General features: G+C 47.6%; 1 protein-coding gene across 4 annotated transcripts in view; it reads left to right on the top strand.

Moving 5' to 3' along the window:
* The window catches only part of EXOC3 (exocyst complex component 3), a 57,822-nt gene that overhangs the window by 19,844 nt on the left and 12,355 nt on the right, over nucleotides 1–25,623 (top strand). For all 4 annotated transcript variants that reach the window (XM_073587793.1, XM_073587797.1, XM_073587796.1 and 1 more), the window contains exons 4-7: nucleotides 8,388–9,069; nucleotides 12,178–12,295; nucleotides 20,237–20,362; nucleotides 21,624–21,724. In XM_073587793.1, coding sequence (XP_073443894.1) covers nucleotides 8,388–9,069; nucleotides 12,178–12,295; nucleotides 20,237–20,362; nucleotides 21,624–21,724 — 1,027 coding nt within the window. The remainder of the gene's footprint in view (nucleotides 1–8,387; nucleotides 9,070–12,177; nucleotides 12,296–20,236; nucleotides 20,363–21,623; nucleotides 21,725–25,623) is intronic.

The raw sequence follows: 25,623 nt of genomic DNA, 5'->3' as shown, positions 1-25,623 counted from the left end.
GGCCACACACTGGACCTCATCTTCACCCGCCTCTGCTCCCTATCTAACCTCTCTAACTCACCTCTTCCTCTCTCTGACCACAACCTGCTCACATTCTCTTCCCTCTTCACTCCATGTCTACAATCCCCACCCCACAAACTTTCACACCCTCGCAGGAATCTTAAACACCTTGACCTACACTCATTCTCCGAATCCCTCCTCCCTCTTACAGATATAAGTTCCTTACACAATGCGGATGACGCTGCCGCTCTATATAACACCACAATAGCTGTAGCTTTGGAATCCGCTGCCCCACTTACACATACCAAAACTCGCAAAATCAACAGACAGCCCTGGCACACCAGCCTGACCAAAGAGCTGAGGCGAGCTTCCAGGGCTGCTGAGCGCAGATGGAAAAGATCCCACTCCAACGAGCATTTCATCGCATTCAAACAGTCCCTCACTACTTTCAAGACCACACTCGCCACAGCTAAACAAACCTACTTCTCATCTCTCATATCCTCCCTGTCTCACAACCCTAAACAGTTATTCAACACCTTCAATTCTCTCCTCCGCCCCCCAGCACCTCCTCCCTTCCCACTCATCTCAGCTGAAGACTTTGCCTCATTTTTCAAGCAGAAAATTGATAACATCAGGGACAGTTTTGGTCAACAACCCCCAGAGCCCTTCCTCCCGACTTCCCAGCCCTCCACCTTCAAAACCAACTTCTCCACCATTACAGAAGATCGACTCTCCACTCTACTCTCAAGATCACATCTCACCACCTGTGCACTCGACCCGATCCCATCCCACTTCATCCCAAACCTCACCACAGTCTTCATCCCAACCCTAACCCATCTCTTCAACCTATCACTAACAACTGGTGTTTTCCCCTCAAGCTTTAAACATGCCTCCATCACACCTATCCTCAAAAAGCCCTCTCTTGACCCATCCTCTGTATCTAGCTATCGCCCTATATCACTTCTCCCATACGCCTCCAAGCTACTGGAACAACACGTCTACCTTGAACTGTCCTCCCATCTCTCTTCTTGCTCCCTCTTCGACCGCTTACAATCTGGCTTCCGGTCACACCACTCCACTGAAACTGCCCTTACTAAGGTCACCAATGACCTCTTAACTGCCAAGAGCAAGCGACACTACTCTGTCCTCCTCCTCCTGGACCTGTCGGCTGCCTTTGACACAGTGGACCATTCCCTATTATTACAGACCCTCTCATCCCTCGGCATCACAGACTTGGCCCTCTCCTGGATCTCATCATACCTAACAGACCGGACATTCAGCGTCTCCCACTCACACACCACCTCCTCACCTCGCCCCCTATCTGTCGGAGTCCCACAAGGTTCAGTCCTAGGGCCCCTGCTGTTCTCTATTTACACCTTTGGCCTGGGACAGCTCATAGAATCTCATGGCTTTCAGTATCATCTTTATGCTGATGACACACAGATCTACATCTCTGGACCAGATATCACCTCCCTACTAACCAGAATCCCTCAATGTCTGTCCACTATTTCATCCTTCTTCTCCACTAGATATCTGAAACTCAACATGGACAAAACAGAATTCATCATCTTTCCCCCATCTCACGTGACCCCCCCTACGAACCTATCAATTACAGTAAATGACTGCCCACTCTCCCCAGTCCCACAAGCTCGCTGCCTCGGAGTAATCCTTGATGCTAATCTCTCCTTCAAACCACATATCCAAACCCTTTCCACTTCCTGCCGACTTCAACTCAAAAATATTTCACGCATCCGTTCATTCCTCACCCAAGAATCTGCAAAAACCCTAGTCCATGCCCTCATCATCTCTCGCCTTGACTACTGCAACCTCATGCTCTGCGGCCTCCCCTCAAACACTCTCGCACCCCTCCAATCTATTCTAAACTCTGCTGCCCGACTAATCCACCTGTCCCCCCGCTATTCCCCAGCTTCTCCCCTCTGTCAATCCCTTCACTGGCTCCCAATTGCCCAGAGACTCCATTACAAAACCCTAACCATGACATACAAAGCCATCCACAACTTGTCTCCTCCATACATCTGTGACCTCGTCTCCCGGTACTTTCCTGCACGCAACCTCCGATCCTCACAAGATCTCCTTCTCTACTCCCCTCTTATCTCCTCTTCCCACAATCGCATACAAGATTTCTCTCGCGCATCACCCCTACTCTGGAACTCTCTACCACAACATATCAGACTCTCACCTACCATCGAAACCTTCAAAAAGAGCCTGAAGACCCACCTCTTCCGACAAGCCTATAACCTGCAGTAACCACCGATCGACCAAACCGCTGCACGACCAGCTCTACCCTCGCCTACTGTATTATCACCCATCCCTTGAAGATTGTGAGCCCTCGCGGGCAGGGTCCTCTCTCCTCCTGTACCAGTTATGACTTGTATTGTTTAAGATTATTGTACTTGTTTTTATGTATACCCCCCTCACATGTAAAGCGCCATGGAATAAATGGCGCTATAACAATAAATAATAATAATAATAATAATAATCTTGTTTTCTTAGCATTATTTGAGGTCTCCAAGCACTGCATTTTTTTTTTGTTCTTTTTTGACCATTTGTCATTTTCTGAAAATAAATACAAAATTTCTCCTATGCCTCATTGAGCGACACAGTGGGTGTTATGCTGCTTGCCACTAGGAGTACACTAAGTAAACACAGAAAAAAGTTAACTCCTCCCCTGCAGTATACACCCTCTTGCTGGCTGGGAATTCCCCAGTTCTTGCTTAGTGTCTGCAGGAGGCACTTGGCTCTGGCTTAAGACCCCACCGTTTTTATTTTATTTTTGAATTTTCTGTAAATTTTTATTTTTTAATTAACAGAGTGAAGGGGGCGACGGTTCCTTTCTACAGCCCACTCTCCCCCGAACCAACAACAGGCAAGCACGCGGAGTATACCTCCCCGTACACTTTCCTGTGACGACTGGGGCTGATTCTTCTGGCAATGATTCCTTTACGGTCCCGGTACCCCACACGGATACGAGGGGGAACGCACGGAGTAGACTTGACCAGCGCTTTTGGATGCCCTGACTCAGCCCCATAGCTCTCCACCCCCCTGTCCATAAGGTGGACCGATTGAGCAATACCCCTGTAACAACCTCTCCGGCTCTGCTACATCGCCCGGGAGCTTTTTTACCTCGGAATCTGAGATGGGATGAAAACTGCAGGCTCCTGGACAGCGCAGACGGCGCGAGCACCGGATTGGAGGTATGGAGTCCTGGTCCCTGGGAGAAGCGCTGACCGAGTCTCAGCGGCGGAATACCAGTGCCCTGTCGCAGCCCCCCGCTCCACCCTTCAACCAGCGCTCGCCGCGGGTAGGCCCAAAAATTTAGTCTCCGGCTTTTCGGTATACTAGGCCGCAATTTACATAGCGCCGCCCATGTCTTTGGCGCCTCTCACTCTGTAAGAGACGTGTCCTGCTAGTCTCGGGGGGCCATGTCCTTAACCCCTTCTCTGTCCCGTGGGCTCTGGGACGGCTGCGGGGGGTGCGGGCATGGATGGACAACACCTGGTGACGCTACAGGGCCACCGATATTCCTCCCAGGGACACAGCATCAGGACCGCGGGTAAGCTGCATCTGCCTCAGAGCAAAGCTTAACCCCTTCGCTGCACATTCCCTGCAGCCCAGGCTCTGCTTGTAACCTTTTCACGGGCACTATGTCTCAGTCTAAGGAAGCAAAAAGGGGGCTAATAAGAAACGCACTGCGTTCTTTACCGCTGGTACCTCTTGCAAGACTGCCTTGCCCAGTACCCAGACTAATCCGCTATGCACGGATTGCGACCCGGCTTGTGCTAAACGCCATCTGCCGCCGCGCAAGGTGCTCCCTGCGTTTAGTCCCTCTGTGTGGGCCGCGTCCTTGTCACGGTCTGTGGAGTCACTGACCAAGGCTATAGACTCCTCCGGGAATCCTCTTTAAGTCAGAACGTGTCTTTACCACCCGAGGAGGGCTCTGGCGATGGCTGGGAACCGTCCACCTGCGGGGACCGTGCTCGTTCAAGAGATCCTCAGGTCTCTAGAAAGTGGACCAATGACGCATCCCCCTAGTCACGCTCGCAATCATCTGCGAGTTCTGTCTCTCGCTCTCCCTCTCCTAATGTTCACAGAGAACATGTCTCTGAATTCGAGTCTTACACGTCAGTCCCTGAAAATTCCCCAAATGTCCATAAATCGCTTGATTCTCTGACAGTCAGTCAACAAGTTTCTGATGTTGGACGAGGAGAATATTCCCGCTCCGGAACACGTTATCTCCTTTAAGAGGACTAAACGTGAACGCAGGGTATTTGCCAGCCATCCGGAGTTAATGGACATTGTCTAGAAACGTAGGAACCAACCACATAAGTGGTTCACAGGGCACAAGTCTATCGAGGCTGAAAACCCTTTACTCCATATCTGCTGAAGAATTGGTTACAGTCCCCCTCCGTGGATTCTCCTGTATTGTGCCTTGCTCCTAAAACGCTTTGATCCGTTTGAGGGCTCTTCAGTCAGAAACCCCTCCGATCGCCAAATTGGCTACCTCGCCAGTTCAGTTTTTGGAGCTTCAGGAGCGGCATTTTTTCCATCTTTCGCGGCGACTTGAGTGGCTAAGGCATGGCCACTTGGGCAGAAGTCTTAATTACTGCCTTCCAAGCAGATAATTCAAACAGGGGATTTTGAAGTAGATGCCTCTTTAGATGATGCTAAGGCAACTGCTAATGCAGTCTTCATCAGATGAGCCCTATGTCTACGTGACTGGCAGGCAGATTCCACCTCCAAGAGAATAAAGACTTCTCTGCCGTATCAAACTGGTCTCCTGTTTGGACAAGAAACTTGACCAGCTTATTTCTGACACTTCTGGGGGGTAAGAGTAGTTTTCTTCCCCAATAAGGGGCTGCCCGGCCGTTTTCGGAATCAACAGCCGACTAGTTTTTCAACCTTTTTTCGCAACAGCTCCAGCTGGTCCTCCACAACCTTCTCTTCCGGATCAGGTCGGTCCCCGCGTGGAGACAGAGGTTCCCAGGTCTCTCACAGACCTAACCGCTCTTGGAAACCCAGGCCTACAGCATCTGGATCTAAAGGAAGCAGATCCCATAGATCCTCTACTCAATGACCGAAACCGACAAAGTAGGCGGCCGTCTGCTGTCATTCACAATGGTTCAGCGGTTTTTATTCAAACCTTTCTTTGTGGTTCCAAAGAAGGAAGGAACGATGCGGTCCATACTGGACCTCAGGTTGCTAAATCAGTTTGTCAAAGTACGGCGATTCCGAATGGAATGCCTCAGGTCGGTGTCGCTTCCATGCAAAAGGGGAGAGCCCCTATCATCCAGCAGTTCCTGCATTTTGCAATTCTCCACGCTCGGAGTGGTGGTACTTCCATATCTGGTCGACCTGTTTAATCAAGGGTCCATCCCTTCCAGCCTACAACAAATCCGTGGATATCACAATAAATACACTTTCTCGCCTGGGTCAGAAGATAAACTTCGAAAAGTCTTCCCCCAACACCGGTCCAGCAGATTTCCCTTTTGGGAATGGTTTTGGACACATCCCGCGGGTTGGTCATTCTCCATTCAGGGAAGGCCCGAGCTTTGCAACAGGCAGCGCGGACTCTTTCCCGTCCGGTCTCTCATTCTATTCGTTTCAGCATGAGAGTTCTCGGAAAGCAATGGAAGCGCTGCCATTCGCACAATTCCATCTCCGCCCTTTGCAACAAGCCTTGCTGTTGACTTGGGACAAGAACCCGTCTTCCCTGGACCGTCGGTGCCTTCTGTCCTTGCGGATCAGACAAGCTCTCAAGTGGTGGACGCTGAAATCCTCCCAGAGTCAAGGGAGGTCTTTTCTCCCAGTACGATGGTTGGTGGTGACCACCGATGCAAGTCTTCTGGGGTGCGGTGTTGCGTCACACGGCACAGGGTCGTTGGTCAATTCGGGAGTCGCGTCTCTCCATCAACGTCTTGGAGATATGAGCGATCAAATTAGCCCTACTGAGTTTCCACCATCTCCTCGCAGGTCTCCCCATCAGGATCCAATCCGACAATGCCACAGCTGTAGTGTATATCAACCGTCAAGGGGGTACTCAGAGCAGGATGGCCAAGCACGAAGTGAGTCACATCCTCCATTGGGTCTAGACCAACCGTTCGCCCATCTTAGCGATCCTCATCCCGGACATAGAGAATTGGGCGGCAGACTTTCTCAGTCGCCAAGCCTTTGCCTCGGGAGAGTGGTCTCTTCATCCGGAAGGTTTTCAGCAGATTTGCCGTCGTTGGGGCTCTCCGGATGTGGATCTCATGGCCTCAAGGCTAAACAACAAGATTCCTCAATTCGTTGCCCGATCGTGCGATCCAGGCACCATTGGAGCGGAGGCCCTAGTTCTGCCGTGGCACCAGTTCCGGCTCCCATACATCTTTCCCCCTCTCCCCTTGCTCCCGAGGGTCATCAAGAAGATTAGAGCAGAGAAAGTATCGGTGACCCTAGTCGTGCCGGGCATGGTACACAGAACTAGTACAACTAGTCGCCGACGTCCCTTGGCGACTTCCTATCGCATGGATCTACTTTCTCAGGGTCCGATTTACCACCGGAACTCGTGGAAGTTCGTGTCCATGCGCATTTATCACCGCACCTGGAAAACCTTCTTTTCGTGGTGCAAGGATCATGGTCGATCCTTTCTAGTGTTTTCCATTCCTGCCTTATTGGAATTCCTTCAGTCAGGATTAAAGTCAGTCCTCGAGCTTAGCTTGCTCAAGGGCCAAATTTCAGCCTTGTCAGTGCTATACCAATGCAAAATTGCCACCAAACTTCAGGTCAAGACGTTGATTCAGGGAGTTTCTCATGTAGCGCCTCCCTATAAAGGGCCGTTCGAATCATGGGACCTTAATTTGGTTCTCGGGGCCTTACAGGAGGCTCCTTTTGAACTGTTGCAGGACGTACCACTACCTATTCTCTCTTGGAAAGTGGTCATTCTAGTGGCAAGTACGTCGATCAGACGAGTTTCGGAATTGCCGGCCCTGTCCTGCCGTCATCAGTTCCTGAATTTTCATCAGCACAAGGCAGTTCTCAAGACGTCCCCGTCCTTCCTGCCCAAAGTGGTATCCTCTTTCCATCTCTATGAGGAAATTGTTTTGCCCTCCTTTTGTCCGGCACTGGTCCATCGCATTGAGAAAGCCCTCCACACCCTGGATGTGGTTCTGAGACGGTACATCTCGTGGATGGCTCCCTTCCGCAAGTGAAATGCCCTGTTCATACTTCCAGAGGAGCATAGGAAGGGTCTAGCCGCTTCAAAAACCACGCTAGCCAGGTGGATTTGCTTGGCTATTCAGGAATCCTACCGTGTCCGGGACACACCTGTCCCAGCAAGGATTAAGGCGCATTCTATCCGCTCAGTGGGCGCCTCTTGGGCCATTCGGCTCCAGGCGTCGGCAGAACAGGTCTTCAACGCTGCAACTTAGTCCAGCCTACATACCTTTACAAAACATTATCAAATTCATTCTCAGGCCTGTTCACAAGGCTGCGACTTTGTCCAGCCTGCATACCTTTACAAACATTGCCTAATTTCATTCTCAGGCCTCTGCGGATGCAGCTCTTGGCAGACGCATCCTGCAATTGGCAGTACCACAGTGTTGTGTCAGTGGTACATGGGGTATTAGCAATTGTATGTTCCCCACCCAGGGACTGCTTTAGGACGTCCCACTGTCTGTGTCCCCCAATGAGGCGTAGGAGAAATAGGGATTTTTGTGTACTCACCGTAAAGTCCTTTTCTCCGAGCCAATCATTGGGGGGGGGACAGCACCCTCCCTGTTTGGCCTATTTGCTCACTGTAGCATTATTAGGTTTTGACAGAGTTATGATTATTGTCATTCGTTTAATGCTCCTACTGCTTTTTCACCGAACTGGGGAATTCCCAGCCAGCGAGAGGGTGTATACTGCAGGGGAGGAGTTAACTTTTTTCTGTGTTTACTTAGTGTCCTCCTAGTGGCAAGCAGCATAACACTCACTGTCTGTGTCCCCCAATGATTGGCTCGGAGAAAAGGATTTTACGGTGAGTACACAAAAATCCCTATTTAGTGCTTGGAAATTTGAAGACAATGTTGTTAGTAGTTTATAGAATAAAAGAGCAATTTACATTTTACTCAAATATACCTATAAAGAGAAAAATCAGACAAAATGAAAATTTTGCAGTGGTCTCTTAATTTTTGCCGGCGTTGTATATTACTCTACAACGTTCCTTCACAGAGGAACATTTCGGACATAAAGGATTTTTCATAACCAAGCACACAGTTGATTTTAGAATTACACATTGCGGTTATCTGTATTGGAATATTGTTGTTCTGGCATATATTACCAGTACAGTATACCTAAAAACATGTTATACATGGCAAAGTATATATTTTTCTTCTGTTATTTTACAGTACCAGAAATTGTAAAAGAAACACAAGAGCTCATCGTACAAGGGCGACTATTGGAAGCACATCGAAAATTGATGGACCTGGAATGTTCTCGTGATGACCTGATGTACGAACAATACCGGATGGACAGCAAAAATACCCATGACATGAATTTGATTCAGAATTACTTTGGGGAGGTTCTGCATCTTTCAGATGAGATGGCTAAACAGCTGTGGATGGTCATACAAAGATCCATAACCACTGTTCGTAAGGATCCTACTTTGGTTGTCTCAGTTGTCCGCATCATAGAGCGGGAGGAGAAAATAGATCGTCGCATGATGGACAGGAAAAAACAGACCGGATTCATTCCTCCAGGAAGACCTAAAAAGTGGAAGGAAAAGATGTTTGTGGTTCTGGAAAAAACTATTGGAACCAAAATTGAAGGCAGTCAGGCAGAAACACGAGAGTCTGATAAAATGTGGCTGGTCCGCCATTTAGAAATTATCCGCCAATATGTGCTCGATGATCTCGTAGTAGTTAAAAACCTTATGGTGCAATGTTTTCCAGTGACCTACAATATATTCAATAAGGTATTAGAATTGTATCACCAAGCTTTGTCTTCACGGATCCAGGAGTTGGCCTCAGAAGATCTTGAAGCTAATGAGATTGTCAGCCTCCTCACTTGGGTTTTGAACACCTATAATAGGTAATACTGAAGGCTTCCACTTCTTTTCAGGCTGGTAACTACACTTGATAATCATGCCTCTGTATCCAAAGTTTCAGTGATAAATGTCCAGTCTTGCCATTTATTGTATGGGACATGGATGGCTGGAGGCTGCATTTGTGTGCTCTGTTGCATTGTGTATTCAAAATTGGTTTCCAGCATTTGCATAGACAAATCACTGCTGCAGATCAGCTCATCCCATGTTTGATTTCATATAGATTTAATATAGAGGCTGTACTTCAGCCCAGATGAGTGAGGTCTTCCAATACATAATGGCCTGGATAACCTTTGTGGTCACACAGAATCTGCAGATACATCACTCATAAAGTACAGGATCTGGTATTGGGGATGAAGGAGAACAACTGTGTTATAGATGTTGCGGGGTGCGGTTTTTGCATTGTCATGGCTAGGGTGTTAGAAGATCAGCCTGCTCATTCTTGGGATGTTTAAACCCTTCCTGAAGTGGCGATTTTCCATTTTTGCACTTTTGTTTTTTCCCCCCTTCTTCCAAGAGTTATAACTTTATAATATTACGTCCACCTAGCCATATGAAGGCTTGTTTTTCTGCTGGACTAGTTCTGTTATGTGATGTACTGGAAAACAGGGAAAAAAATCCCCCTCTTATTTTTTTTTTACTTGCCATAGTTTTTTATACTGTAAATCTGACCTGGTTAATATGATTCTCCAGATCAGCACTATTTGGAGGATCAGAATCCAGATCGGCATTATTATTATTATTATTATTATTATTATTATTATTTTTTTTTAATGGGAGCTTGTCATGTAAAAAAAAAAAAGCCCAATAACCTGCAGATGTGGGGGTTAATCTCCAGGTTAATAGTGTTCTGAATCTGCCTTGTACTCACACTGAGACACCTGCTGCAGCCTCTGTCTTTCTGTCATAGAGGTGGCGCCGTTGTGGCTTCAGTCACCGCTCAATACATAGTGAGCAGCAGCTGAAACCATGCCCCCCGGCACTGACAGCAGGCTCTGATGCTGAGATTGACAACGGCATTTACCAGGTTATTTTGATCACTCGGATTCCACCTGGCGAGGAACTGCAGCACGACCGTATTTAAATAAATGGGGTCTTGCTGTAATTCTCTGAATATCTGCCGGCTGGTAGCACTTGCTGTACAGGCTAAATGCTTTCCTGGAGGTTAGCCACCCACTGATTAGATCATGTGGATGTCACACTTGTTCTCTACTGAAGGAGTGGAAGATTGGTTGGGGTCCCTGCATTGAAGCTCCAAGTATTGTCATCTTTCACCTGCCCTGTAGCTAGATTGTACATGTTTTAGCAAAACTTTTTTAAATCCTTGCTACAGTCTGATGCCTAATATAAAGGGATGTCAAACTGGTCTGAATCAGGTTTGATTGGTGTTTTCCCCAGTCTCCCACACAGCCATGTCATGCTTGGAGTCAGAAGTCTGTTTTCTGAACAATATGGTGATTGTGAAGGGTGAAAAAGGAGAAAGGATCACACTATAGAAATCAACACTCTGTAGAACATAGTGCAGATTTTTGTGTCTTGGAGCTCACCATTAGACCCAACATTAAAGTGGTTTATAAAATGAATAACTTGTTGATCGATGAGGGTCTGACCACTTGGACCATTACTGATCAGCAGAACCAGGAACTTTTATCCCCGATAGACTGGACCAGCAGTGCACATGGTCAACCGCTGCTAAATTAATTACCATATATACTCGTGTATAAGTCGACCCGAGTATAAGCCCAGACACCTAATTTTGCCACGAAAAACTGGGAAAATGTATTGACTCGAGTACAAGCTGGGTATGCATTGTCCTCGCATACCCATCCTGGTATGCACGGCCTCCTCATCCCTGTCCTGGTATGCACGGCCTCCTCATCCCTGTCCTGGTATGCACAGCCTCCTCATCCCTGTCCTGGTATGCACGGCCTCCTCATCCCTGTCCTGGTATGCACGGCCTCCTCATCCCTGTCCTGGTATGCACGGCCTCCTCCTACTTGCCTTCCCTGCGTGCCCTCGCAGCATCTTGTTCAGACTTCCAGCAGCTTCTGTGGTTGAGCGATCATGTGTCCTCACTGATTAAGGTAATGAATATTCACCTCTCTCCACTCAGCAGGGACACATGATCGCTCGGCCGCAGGAGCTGCTAGAAACCGGAACGAGATGCTGCAAGGGCGTGCAGGAAAGGTAAGTAGGAGGGTATTTTTTTTTCTTTTTTCTTTTCCTTTTTACAGCTGCTGCAAGCCGGCGGCTGTAACTGTGCGCTCTATAAGAGAAATGACTATTCATTGCCAGTGCAGTGAATACTCATTTTTCTTTAGCAGTGGGCACAGTTATAGCCGCAGCCTCCAGCTCCTGCCTCCTGTGACACTTCTCCACTGCTCCCCCTCCCCCGCCGGCTTCTGGGACAGTGACTCTTGTATAAGCCGATTGGGCGTTTTCAGCACAAAAAAAGTGCTGAAAAATTTGGCTTAAACACAAGTATATATGATACTTAAATTGGCAACGCATGTAATTTGAATGGGATGGAGATTCCAATTTTCACTCCATCTTGTAACGGAGAAAAAGTCCTTCATCTACTGATCGCTGTGTGTCCCAACGGTCGGACCACAAGGATCTGTAACTTATTACATGTCCCGTGGATAGGTAATAACTTGTTTTCATTGGACAACCCTTTTAGCATAGTACATCAGTTTTGCTTAGAGTGATCCTGATGGTTTGTTCTCACTCCACCCTTTGGTTCCTGAAATCGCCATGTCCTTCATCTGAACTATTTCTGCAGTGTTTGCATGGAATTCTGCAATCCCTGGTCAAATGACCTGCACTGCATGGTTCCAAAACTTTCTGCTACCTTTTTGCCACATCTCAATATATCATCATAAAGGAAAAAGGAAACGCTGTGGATCCCACTTTGCACAGTTAGTAGGACAGCTAAGGTAATGAAGACCACATAGGGTGTAGAGATTGTAGAAGGGCATCCCCCATTGTATTACTTGGAGTATATAAGCCTTGGCTCCTGTCAGTAGACGTTGAGCTGTAATCGTCCTTTTTCTTCTTGCCTAAGGAAAAAAGCTTTATTCTTTTCTCTGTCATAGTTCAGAAATGATGGGAAATGTGGACCTGATCCCAGAAGTAGACATGAAGACAATGAAACCCCTTCTTTCTCAAGACATTGTGGACCAGCTTCTCCATAAATACATGGCGACTCTCCAAGTAAGATGTCGTTTTTTTTCACCATAACTTTGTCTTGGGTTTGGAAATCATTGGGCCTCATTTATCAAAGCTTACTAAAAGAAATACCACCTTGGTTGCCACATCAACCAATTGACTCTCCCAAGATGAACATATAAACTGCACTGTGGTGGCTATGGCCAATTTTTATTTTGGCTCTGATTTATGTATGCTTAGCACATTTAGTAAAGTACTGGTCTATAATAAATATTGTCACATTTATTTATGCCACCTTCAACCCTTTCTGTTACGACATATGTCGGGTTCCCGTCTTTCAAACAGGCTCGGGAGCTGAGCCTGTATCATTCCCGACAGACTACTAGCTCTGCTGCCTCTAACCCGTTTAAATGCTGCTTTCAGAGATCGACAGCAATATTTAAACGTGTGATCCGGGTAGCATACAATTACATCTGTATATCCGCGCCCCCCCCCCCCCCCCACTTGATTATGGGGTGCTTGACAGCTGTGTATGCTGAAAGCCCTAGTCCCTGCCATGATTATGCTGCTGTGAAGACCAGCCTGTGATTTGTCCTATATACTGCGGTATTACATTATATAATCGATCAGACTATCACAGATTCAAGTCTTTACCTCTTTGGTGACTTTGATACAGGCTCGCTTACATCAAAATGTGAAGTAATCTGATTGTTAAACAGCGTAACCAGAAAAAAAGAAATCTAAATATCATAATTACGTATTTTTGGCCACAGTGTTGCAATAAGAGGTGAACAAATCATAGCTACCCCAAAATCGGATCCGTAAAAACTTTAGCCCAGGGCACAAAAAATAAGATATCACACAGTCACCTATCTTGAAAAATGAAAACGTTATAGGTCTCGAAAAATAGCAACATAAGCAAAAAAGGTTTTTGGTTTTTTTGGCAAATTTTTGACTTTCTTTTCACCACTTAAAGAAAACAAAAACTATGCATGTTTAGTCTGTGTAATCGTACTGACTTGAAGAATCATATTGCTGGGTCAGTTTCACCGTATTGTGAACATGGTAAATTTTAAAAAAAAAAAAAAAAAAAGTGAAATTACACTTTTTTGCAATTTTATCGCACTTGGAATTTCTTTTCCCAGTTTCCAGTGCATGAAATGATAAAAAGAATGAAGCAAAAAAGTAAAAATATAGAAACAATAAAGTATAAAAATTCACATCTCCCTCATCAAAATTTAAAGAAATTAAAAAAAAAAAAACATTTTGGTATTGTTGCACTTGTAAAGTCTGGTCTTTCAAAATCTAAAATATTTTAGCCCAGTTTAGTAAATGCGTTAAAAAGAAACATAGTCGAAATGCCAGTATTTATTTTTGTATTTATTTATTTATTTTGGTCAGAAGCAACTCAATAAAAACAAAATGCAGTAAGAAGCAAATAAAATTTAAATGTCTGTTCTGAAATAATATCAAGGAAACTGACACCTCACCATGCAGAAAAAACAATCCCTCATAAATCTTGTGTCTCTGCACCCCCCAGCTCCATGTAAAGTTCTAACTACTGTATATACCCGTGTGCAAGCCGACCCCCCCCCCCCCCCCCTAATTTTGCCACAAAAACTGGGAAAACTTATTGACTCTTGTATAAGCCGAGGGTGGAATCCATAGACTATGCCCCCATATGCTGCTCCATAGTTTATGCCCCCATGTGCTGCTCCATAGTTTATGCCCCCATATGCTGCTCCATAGCATATGCCCCCATATGCTGCTCCATAGCATATGCCCCCATATGCTGCTCCATAGCATATGCCCCCATATGCTGCTCCATAGCATATGCCCCCACCTGCTGCTCCATAGCATATGCCCCCACCCCATATGCTGCCCCATAGACTATGCCCCGCATATGCTGCCCCATAGACTATGCCCCGCATATGCTGCCCCATAGACTATGCCCCGCATATGCTGCCCCATAGACTATGCCCCGCATATGCTGCCCCATAGACTATGCCCACATATGCTGCAAAAAAAAGCCATACTCGCCTCTCCTGGGTCCATCGCCGCTGTCTGCCGCTTCTTGTGTCAGTGACTGTTCAGCCAGCAGAGGGGCGGCACACAATAACCACGTCACCGCGCCCCCTGCTGCCTAAACGTCACTGACACAGGATGCAGCAGAGACAGCGGTGAGCAGCGATGGACCAGGGGACATTTGAATATCGCTATACTCGCCCATCCTGCCGCGGTCTCTGCAGCCTCGTTCTCCACTGTCTCCCTTCCTGTCTTCAGCGGTCACGTGGTATCGCTCATTACACTCATGAATATGTGCATATTCATGAGTGTAATGAGCGATACCACGTGATCGCTGAAGACGGGAAGGGAGACAGTGGAGAAGTGAGGCTGCAGAGACCGCTGCAGGACTGGTAAGTATGATCCAGGTATATGACCCGTGTATAAGCCGAGAGGGGAACTTTCAGCCCAAAAAAATGGGCTGAAAATCTCGGCTTATACACGAGTATATACGGTACATTGGTTTGATGATGATAAAGGGATAGAAGACTAATATTTTTAATACTAGAGCGGCTTGTTGAATCATTCTCATCCCCCCCCCCCCAGCATTTTTTCATGTTTTGCTAACTCACAACCTGGAAATATTTTTTTTGTTTGTTTTGTTTGAGGGGTTACATCGGTTCATGTAAAGAACATGCCTACAACTGTGAACATTTTGGTTTTCTTTTTTTATTGTGAAGCAAATAACAAATAGGACAAAATAATCGAAAACTTCAGTGTGCAGAACTATTTTCTCCCTTCCCCCAACTGATTGACAACATCAGAGACAGTTTTGGTTTGGTCGACAACCCCCAGAGCCCTTCCTCCTAACTGCCCAGCCCTCCTCCTTCAAAACCAACTTCTCCACCATTACAGAAGATAATGGTCTCCACTCTCAAGATCACATCTCACCACCTGTGCACTTGACCTGATCCCATCCCGCTTCATCCCAAACCTCATCACAGTCTTCATCCCAACCCTAACCCATCTCTTCAACCTACCACTAACTACTGGTGTTTTCCCCTCAGGCTTTAAACATGCCTCAATCACACCTATCCTCAAAAAACCCTTCCTTGACCCATCCTCTGTATCTAGCTATCGCCCTATATCACTTCTCCTGTATGCCTCAAAACTACTGGAACAACACGTCCATCTTGAACTGTCCTCCCACCTCTCTTCTTACTCCCTCTTTGACCGCTTACAATCTGGCTTCCGGCCACACCACTCCACTGAAACTGCCCTAATTAAGGGAACCAAAGACCTATTAACCGCGAAGGCCAAGCGACACTATCTGTCCTCCTGGACCTGTCCTCTGCCTTTGACACAGTGGACCATTCCCTATTACTACAGACCCTCTCATCTCTTAGGGCCAAGTCTGTGATACCTTCTTGGATCGCGTCATACCTAACAGACCGGACATTCAGCGTCTCCCAAACGCACACCACCTCCTCACCGCGCCCCCTATCTGTCGGAGTCCCACAAGGTTCAGTCCTACGGTCCCTGCTCTTCTCCATTTACACCTTCGGCCTCGGACAGCTCACGGTTTTCTGTATCACCTCTATGCTGATGACACACAGATCTACATCTCTGGACCAGATATCACCTCCCTACTAGCCAGAATCCCTCAATGTCTGTCCGCTATTTCATCCTCCTTCTCCGCTAGATTTCTAAAACTTAATATGGACAAAACAGAATTCATCGTCTTTCCCCCATCTCACGCAACCCCCCCAAAGGACCTATCTATTAAAGTAAATGGCTGCCCACTCTCCCCAGTCCCACAAGCTCGCTGCCTCGGGGTTATCCTTGACACTGATCTCTATTTCAAACCACATATCCAAAACCTTTCCACTTCCTGCCGACTTTAACTCAAAAATATTTCACGGATCCGTACATTCCTCAACCAAGAATCTGCAAAAACCCTAGTTCATGCCCTCATCTCCAGCCTTGACTACTGAAACCTCCTGCTCTGTGGCCTCCCCTCTAACACTCTCGCACCCTTCCAATCTATTCTAAACTCTGCTGCCCAACTAATCCACCTGTCTCCCCGCTATCTCCCGGCCTCTCCCCTCTGTCAATCCCTGCACTGGCTCCACGTTACCCAAAGACTCCAGTTCAAAACCCTAACCATGACATACAAAGCCATCCATGACCTGAGTCCTCCATACATCTGTGACCTCATCTCCCGCTACTTACCTGCACACAACCTCCGATCTACGCTCTTATCTCCTCTTCCCGCAATCACATACAAGAGTTCTCCCAGGCATCCCCTCTACTCTGGAACTCTCTACCACAACATACAGTACAGACCAAAAGTTTGGACACACCTTCTCATTCAAAGAGTTTTCTTTATGTTCATGACTATGAAAATTGTAGATTCACTCTGAAGGCATCAAAACTATGAATTAACACGTGGAATTATATAATTAACAAAAAAGTGTGACACAACTGAAAATGTCTTATATTCTAGGTTCTTCAAAGTAGCCACCTTTTGCTTTGATTACTGCTTTGCACACTCTTGGCATTCTCTTGATGAGCTTCAAGAGGTAGTCACTGGAAATGGTTTTCACGTCACAGGTGTGCCCTGTCAGGTTTAATAAGTAGGATTTCTTGCCTTATAAATGGGGTTGGGACCATAAGTTGTGTTGTGCCGAAGTCTGGTGGATACATAGCTGATAGTCCTACTGAATAGACTGTTAGAATTTGTATTATGGCAAGAAAAGAGCAGCTAAGTAAAGCAAAACGAGTGGCCATCATTACTTTAAGAAATGAAGGTCAGTCAGTCCGAAAAATTGGGAAAACTTTTTGAAAGTGTCCCCAAGTGCAGTGGCAAAAACCGTCAAGCGCTACAAAGAAACTGGCTCACATGAGGACTGCCCCAGGAAAGGAAGACCAAGAGTCACCTCTGCTGCGGAGGATAAGTTCATCCGTGTCACCAGACTCAGAAATCTCATGTTAACAGCTGCTCAGATTAGAGACCAGGTCAATGCCACACAGAGTTCTAGCAGCAGACACATCTCTACAACAACTGTTAAGAGGAGACTATGTGCAGCAGGCCTTCATGGTAAAATAGCTGCTAGGATACCACTGCTAAGGACAGGCAACAAGCAGAAGAGACTTGTTCGGGCTAAAGAACACAAGGAATGGACATTAGACCAGTGGAAATCTGTGCTTTGGTCTGATGAGTCCAAATTTGAGATCTTTGATTCCAACCACCGTGTCTTTGTGCGACGCAGAAAGGGTGAACGGATGGACTCTACATGTCTGGTTCCCACCGTGAAGCATGGATTGGGGAGGAAGTGTGATGATGTGGGGCTGCTTTGCTGGTGACACTATTGGGGATTTATTCAAAATTGAAGGCATACTGAACCAGCATGGCTACCATAGCATCTTGCAGCGGCATGCTATTCAATCCGGTTTGCGTTTAGTTGAACCATTATTTATTTTTCAACAGGACAATGACCCCAAACACACCTCCAGGCTGTATAAGGGCTATTTGATCAAGAAGGAGAGTGATGGGGTGCTACGCCAGATGACCTGGCCTCCACAGTCACCAGACCTGAACCCAATCGAGATGGTTTGGGGTGAACTGGACCGCAGAGTGAAGGCAAAAGGGCCAGCAAGTGCTAAGCATCTCTGGGAACTCCTTCAAGACTGTTCGAAGACCATTTCCGGTGACTACCTCTTGAAGCTCATCAAGAGAATGCCAAGAGTGTGCAAAGCAGTAATCAAAGCAAAAAGTGGCTACTTTGAAGAACCTAGAATATAAGACATATTTTCAGTTGTTTCACACTTTTTTGTTAATTATATAATGCCACATGTGTTAATTCATAGTTTTAATGCCTTCAGAGTGAATCTACAATTTTCATAGTCATGAAAATAAAGAAAACTCTTTGAATGAGAAGGTGTGTCCAAACTTTTGGTCTGTACTGTATCAGACTCTTGCCTACCATGGAAACCGTTAAAAAGAACCTGAAAACCTACCTCTTCCGACAAGTCTACAATCTGCAGTAACCACCGATCGACCAAACAGCTGCATGACCAGCTCTACCCTCGCCTACTGTACCCTCACCCATCACTTGTAGATTGTGAGCCCTTGCAGGCAGGGTCCTCTCTCCTGTACCAGTCGTGACTTGTATTGTTTAAGATTACTGTACTTGTATTTATTATGTATACCCCTCCTCACATGTAAGGTGCCATGGAATAAATGGCGCTATAATAATAATAACTCCATTCCTCAAGAGCACCCAACAGGTCATGTTTTCAGGATTTCTTTAGTATTGCACAGGTGACGGAATTATTGCCTGCACAGAAGATGTGATAATCCTGAAAAAATTTACAAGGTAAACATGGCCTGTTGGTGGCTCTTGAGGACTGGAGTTGGGGAGCACTGTTGTAGAGCTTAATTGCGGCAATTACAGCTGCAAGTCGCTTTGAATAAGTCTCTGAGATTGCCACATGTTGCCACTGGGATTTCTGTCCATTCCTCAAGGCAAAACTGATCCAGCTCCTTCAAGTGATATGGTTTCCTCTGGTGAACAGCAATCTTCAAGTCTGACCACAAATTCTGAATTTGATTAAGGTCTGGGCTTTTACGAAGCCAAACCAAAACATTTACACGTGTCCCCTTAAACCATAAGAGTGTTGCTTTAGCAGTATGCTTTGGGTCATTGTCTTGTTGGAAGGTGAACCTCCATCCCAGTCTCAAATCACAGACAGGCTGAAACAGGTTTTGCTCAAGAATATCCCTGTTTCACACCATCCATCTTCCCTGTGACTACTAGGACCATTTTCCCTGTCCCTGCTGTTGAAAAACATCCCCACAACATGACTGCCACCACGTTTCACTGTGGGGATGGTGTTCTTGGGGGGGTGTCCAGTAAATGTGCTCGGATATTGTTATCCCAGTATCTTGGGCGTGCTCAAGTAATATGTTTGAGTCCCCACGGCTGCATGATTCATAGCTGTTTGGCAATCTCGCATGTGTAGCGGCTGTCTAACACCTGCGAATCATGCAGCTGCGGGGACTCTAATGTATTACTCGAGCATGCCTGAGATACTCAGGTAACACCCGACTTCCTTTCACTAACTATGTGACTTATAAAAGTAATTGCTTGCGCCACAAATTTTTAGGGGCTTCATCGCAAAAGGAGTAAATGCACATGCCAATAATAAGCTATTTGATCCCATACATTTAATTTATTCTTTCCTATATTTTTCTCACTTCTCCAACTTGGACTATATAGTGCTGATGCATCACACACAAATCGGATTAAAAAAATATTTAAACACAAGTTGTAATGAAACAAAATAGGTAAAAAGTCAAGGGGGTGAATACTTTTGCAAGCCACTGTATATTGCAACATTAAACATTGCATCAATAAATCTGTTGACCTGGAAACATGACTTTCCGTTATGAAGCTGAAATACTGTATATATTTTGTGTACGTGATATTTCCATCCTAGAAGGGATCGTAGTGATTGACAGGCTCAGGAGCAGACTACATTTCTCTCCGCTTTGAGCAGATCATCACTTTGCCCATGTATTTTATCAGATTCTGACTGAGTCTTCAGACCCACCCAGTGCAGACCAGTAAACTAATAATGCTCCTGAAAAAAGTAATCCAGCAGTAAGAATGCCAAATATCTGCAGTCATTCCAATAGTATGACTTACAAGGGTGCAAACAAACCTCTCCCCTGGGGCCGAAGGTATACGTCTCCTAAACAGCACAATGTAAGGCGACAATGCACCTTCTATGTGACCCCCACTGATGGCTGAACCGTACACAGACATATACAGGCTTGGTTTGGCTCACAATTAATGACCAAACACTGTATCTCAATGTCAGTAGGCATTGAGATGGATTGGACAAGTCTTCCTACTTGTTTGCTTTATGATTCTCTTTAATGCTCTGACATAAGAAAATATGTTTGTTTTTTTTAAGTCCAATATCATTGGATGGTTGAGAAAAGCTTTAGAGACAGACAAAAAGGACTGGGATAAAGATAGAGAACCTGAAGCGGATCAAGATGGATATTACCAGACCACATTGCCAGCCATCGTGTTCCAGGTAACTGATTACAGCTGCACGTCGTCATGTTAAGGGGTTTTATCATTGTAGAGATGTTGTCTGTCATTGTCTGCAGCGCCAAATCTGAGCTCCGCGGCTCTGCCTGATTTCACGGAAGAAGCCTTAGATCTCACTGGCATGACAGATACTGGGAGCAGTGGTGGAGACTGGACCCAGAAAGGGCGAGTGCAGCACGATATTATATGGGGAACTTTATTTGTGGGCACAATATCTGGAGCAATTCTACGTGTCTAATTAGCTCTGGGATCTCTGAGACCACAGGATCCTCGAATAGTAATATGTCATTTGATTCCATTTTGAATGTGTCTCCTGCTTGAGGCTCCTGCATGCCTGCACATGTGAATAAATAAGTACATCTACATGGTCTGTCCTGACTTGTTTTACATGACTGTAATAGTGATATATAGAAATGTAGCTGTCTGCTATATGCTGGTTGCATGTATTTGGCTGAAATGATTACATGCCAGTATGACATGCCATCACTGCAGCAGTTGAAATGGTTATAGCGGGCATTATAAAGGGGCGAGTGTGTGCATTAGTGTTAGCTTGCACTGTAAGGCTGTGTGCACACGCTGCGGATTTTGCTGCGGTTCCGCAGCAGATTTGGCCGCTGCGGACCCGCAGCAGTTTTTGCTGCGGTGTACAGTACCATGATTCCCTATGGGAATCAAAAACCGCAATGCAGACGGTGCGGAATTTTCCGCGGTTTTCAATCCGCAGAAAGAATTCACATGTCAATTCTTTCTGCGGATTCTGCTGCGGTTTGCCATCTCCTCCATTGAGGAGATGAAAAACCGCAGGGCAAAACCGCAGAGCAATCCGCAGGTAAAACCGCAGGTATTTTGACCTGCGGTTTCACCTGCGGATTTTACAAAATCTGCGCGGATGAATCCGCAGCGTGTGCACACAGCCTAAGGAGCTACCCTTGTCTTCTGAAAATGGAAAATCCCCATAATGGTGTTAATCCATGAAAAGACATTTATCACTTTTTAACCAGCATAATAGATGTCTGATTGCTCAGACCGCATGATCTTGAGGTGGGACGGGATCCCTCATTCATCCTCATTGGGATCTGTACTGCATGGTAAGGCATGGTCATGTCATCGTTTTGATGATTTGTCATTGTTTATGGCTAAATCACTAAATAAATGAAATCAGGAAGATGGAAAATAACTTGTCACTTACCCATATTGTACTGTATGCTGTCTGCTGCAATTAACTATTTTATTTTCTGCTTTAGATGTTTGAGCAAAATTTACAAGTAGCAGCTCAGATAAGTGAAGACCTGAAGAAGAAAGTTTTACACTTGTGTCTGCAACAAATGAATGCATTCCTCAACAGGTATCAAGTATAACGTACTTACTCATATACCATAGTACTAATGCTACCTTACCTTTATGTTGTAGTATTTAATGGGGTAGTCTGGGCATGGGTAGTGATGACCTATCTATAGCATACGTCATCATTAGCAGACTGATTGGGGTGCATCTCTCATCGCCCCCACGGATCGGCTGTTAATTGCTCCGTCAGCAGTAAGATGTTAACGCCTTCAGCAGATCTCCATTTAATGTGTAGTGGCCTCGGCCTGGTTCTGTAAGAAGGATCCTGTTTTTTTATGTAGAAACTGTGCTGCAATAGTTGGCAACTGCAGCTTTATTTTGAATGGAGCTGCGCAAAATGTTTACCTCCAGCCGACGCCAGAGCAAATAAAAGTTGATCGTGAGGGTGCCGGGTGTTGGACCCCCAGCGATCTGCTACAGATGACCTATTGTATAGGTGTGTTATGAAAAACTGTGTTCGGAGAACCCCTTCAAATTACCATTACTATGAACAAATCTCCCAAATTTATCATTACACTATGTCTGTTTAAACTTGACTTTCAAAAGCTCTTTTTAATGAGTTTCTTTTCTCCTTCGTCTCATTGGGGGACACAGAGACTGTGGGTGTGTGCTTCTGCCGTCTGGAGGCTGACACTAAGTATACAAAAAAAGAGTTAGCTCCTCCTCCGCCGCATACACCCTCGCCCCCAGACCGGGCGTAACTCAGTTTTTGCTTAGTGTCTGATGGAGGCACACGCAGTCTGGAGCTCCTGACTAGGTTTTTTTTTTTTTTTTTTTTCCTTTCTTTGAAGATAAGACAGGGGCGACGGATCCTATAGAGAGGGTCCGATCTCCCCAAATCATCAACGGGCGACCACGTGTGAGTAGTCCTCCACGTGTTTTCTCTCCCGCATCGAGGGACACATCTGGGACTTTTCCCCAGACAACCATTTTTCTTTTTTATTTTGTAAAGAGGGGCAACGCATCCTGATAAGAGGATTCGATTTCCCCATGAACTACAACGGGCGAGCACGTGTGAGCGATGGACGATCCCCAACGGACTCCACGTTTTGTTCCTCTCCTGCAACGCGGGATTTCAGGTTGCCCCTTCCACCCCTAGGTAGTGACACCAGGGGTGCAGTTGGAGGCGCAGGTGAGCCAGGGGATCGAAGCATCCACCCCCAGTAGCCTCCCCCTCCCCGCCCAGGGATGGGGTTGAGAGCACCCCAAGAGAGCCCCCCCCGGCGGCCAGGCTCACCTTTTTTTGTAGGGTCACCCCCCGGAACGGGACCCCCCAGAATGCGCCGCGGGGCTGTCTGTTCCCCCGCCCGACGGGGTTACTTTTTCTCACGGAGCCAGACTCTCTCCCCGGTGGAACCCGGTGCGAGTAGTGCCACATGCGGAGTGCGGCCAGAAGTCCCGCCGGCGGCCGCGGTCCCCGCGGTATGGGGAGATCCGCAAGGCCGCGTGAGGCCTGCCCGCCCCTTCCGGTGGTAGCCGGAAGCCCCGCCCACTGACTTCCGGCAGCCCGGGGGGCGCGGTGGGCGCGCAGTGACCGGGGAGCGCGCGCCCCCCTCCCCCTCCCCCTCCTCGCAGGTCCCCGCCGGAGTACGGCTGAAGCTCCGCCGGCGGCCGCGGTCCCAGCTGTATGGGGAGGGCCGCGAGTTCCGCCCGCCGCTTCCGGTGGGGGCCGGAAGCCCCGCCCACTGACTTCCGGCGGACCGGGGAGCGCGGCGGGCGCGCACAGTGACCGGAGGCTCCCGCCCCCCTCCCCCTCCTCGCATTTCCTCGCCGGAGTGCGGTCGGAAGCCCCGCCGCCTCTCTCCAGAGTGCACCGCAGTGCCCCCGGCGAGTAACGGCACGTGAAGCAGCTCGTCCACGTCTCAGGGTTTTCGCTGCGTCCAGAGCACCCCGTGGAAGAGGTGGGACGTTACCGGTGGGTGAGTGCAACCCCGTTTCGAGTGCCGCACTGGTTGTCAAGGAAGGGGTTACCCTCCTCCTCCTACCCTACCCTGCAATATGTCTGGCAAAGGGAAAGCTCACTCTTTCCTATACGCTGTTTGCGTTTCCTGTGGGGTCAGGCTGCCTAAGGCGCAGCCGGGTAAATTTTGCGAAGCCTGTGAGTCGGAGCGAGCCCAGGAGCCCCCCATTGTTGCAGAGCCCAGGGGTCAGGACCCCCCAGAATGGGCAGTGTCTTTATCGCATTCTATGATGTCCCTTACGAAGGCAATTGAGTCCCTTCGGGGCCCGGGCAGGGTCAAGGATGGTGGTCTGCCAGCGGAAGACAGCTCGTCCACGTCTCAGGACCCTTCGTCCGTTAGGGGCCGCTCCAGCACCAGACAAGCTCATGGTAAGAGAGCTCGTTCTCCGTCGGCCGGGCCCTCTGGGGAGTCGGCGGCGATTTTTAGGGCATCTCGTTCCCTGTCGCCAAGCTCAGGAAGCGATCAGGACGAGGGCGAGGAGGAGGAGGAGGAAGCCTGGAATCCAGAAATCCTGGGATACCAGGATTCGGTGGACAGCCTCATTGAGGCGGTCAACCAGACTTTAGAGATCGAGGATGATGTGTCCACGGCCTCAGGTCACAAGGTCTCCTTCAAGAAAACCAGGCGTCTGCATAGAAGGTTTGCCACACATCCGGAGTTCGAGGAGCTAGTCCAGAAACATAGGGAACACCCGGATAAGCGCTTTGCAATGCAAAAGGCGCTGCAAGCAAAGTATCCGTTTCCTCCTGAACTCCATAAAGGGTGGGTGGAGTTGCCAGTAGTGGACCCACCGGTGCCACGTTTAGCATCAAGATCGCTATTGTCGATACCCAGCGGTTCTTCTATTAAGGACCCAACTGATCGCCTCATAGAGGGGCTTGCCCGCTCAGTGTATGAGGCAGCAGGGTCGGCTCTGGCCCCCTCCTTTGCAGCTACCTGGGTGGCTAAGGCCATGGTTTCATGGGCAGACACTCTGCATAGGGCCCTCCAAGACAGGGATCTGCCCGCGGAAATCTTGGAGGTGACAAATCAGATATCAGGAGCGAGTGATTATCTCGTCGGCGCCGCTCTGGATGCGGCCGAGTGTTCTGCTGTGGCAGCAGCAAATGCGATCGCCGTAAGGCGAGCATTATGGCTGAGATTATGGAAAGCGGATTCTATCTCTCAAAAATCCTTGACCTCATTGCCTTTTCAAGGCAATCGGTTGTTCGGTGAAAAGCTTGATAAGCTTATCTCAGAAGCCACAGGGGGGAAGAGTAGTTTTCTACCGCAGCAGAAGAGTTGGCCGGCATTCAGGCAGACGCAGAGGCGTTTTCGGCCCTTTCGTAGCTCCTGGAGGTGGACTTCGGCCAGGGCATCCACCTCCGCAAATGATGGTCAGATTAGGGAAAGGCAAGTTTCTTACAGGGCCAATCCGCTGGGTAGAGGCCGAGGCAGTTTGCCCAGAGCGAGGGGGGCCAGATCACAAAAGCCTCCAGCAAAATGACTCGAGGCACTTCGTACCTACGGACGACAGAGTGGGCGGACGCCTACTAAGGTTCAGCCACGTTTGGGTCGCAGTGGCACGCGACGCTTGGGTGGCAGAACTGATATCGTCCGGGTACAAGATAGAGTTTGTCGGACTCCCGCCACGGCGTTTCTTCCGTTCCCGGCTTTCCGGAACAGAATCGCAGGCGGAAGGTCTGTTGCAGGCTATAATGACGCTACAGCGCAACGGGGTCATTGTCCCAGTGCCGAAAAGCGAAGAGACGCAAGGTTTTTACTCCAACCTGTTTTCAGTCCCCAAAAAGGACGGGACAGTAAGGCCAGTACTGGATTTAAAGATCCTGAACAAATTTATCAGGGTCAGGCGATTCCGGATGGAATCCCTCCGTTCGGTCATTTCAGCCATGGATCCAGGGGAATTCCTGGCCTCGATCGATGTGCAGGATGCATATCT

This window comes from Dendrobates tinctorius, unplaced genomic scaffold (genome assembly GCF_039654945.1).
Source record: "Dendrobates tinctorius isolate UK_male_01 unplaced genomic scaffold, ASM3965494v1 ptg000102l, whole genome shotgun sequence".
Classification (NCBI taxonomy): Eukaryota; Metazoa; Chordata; class Amphibia; order Anura; family Dendrobatidae; genus Dendrobates; species Dendrobates tinctorius.
The sequence above is the reverse complement of the archived record's forward strand: the minus strand, read 5'-3'. Positions and strand labels throughout refer to the sequence as shown.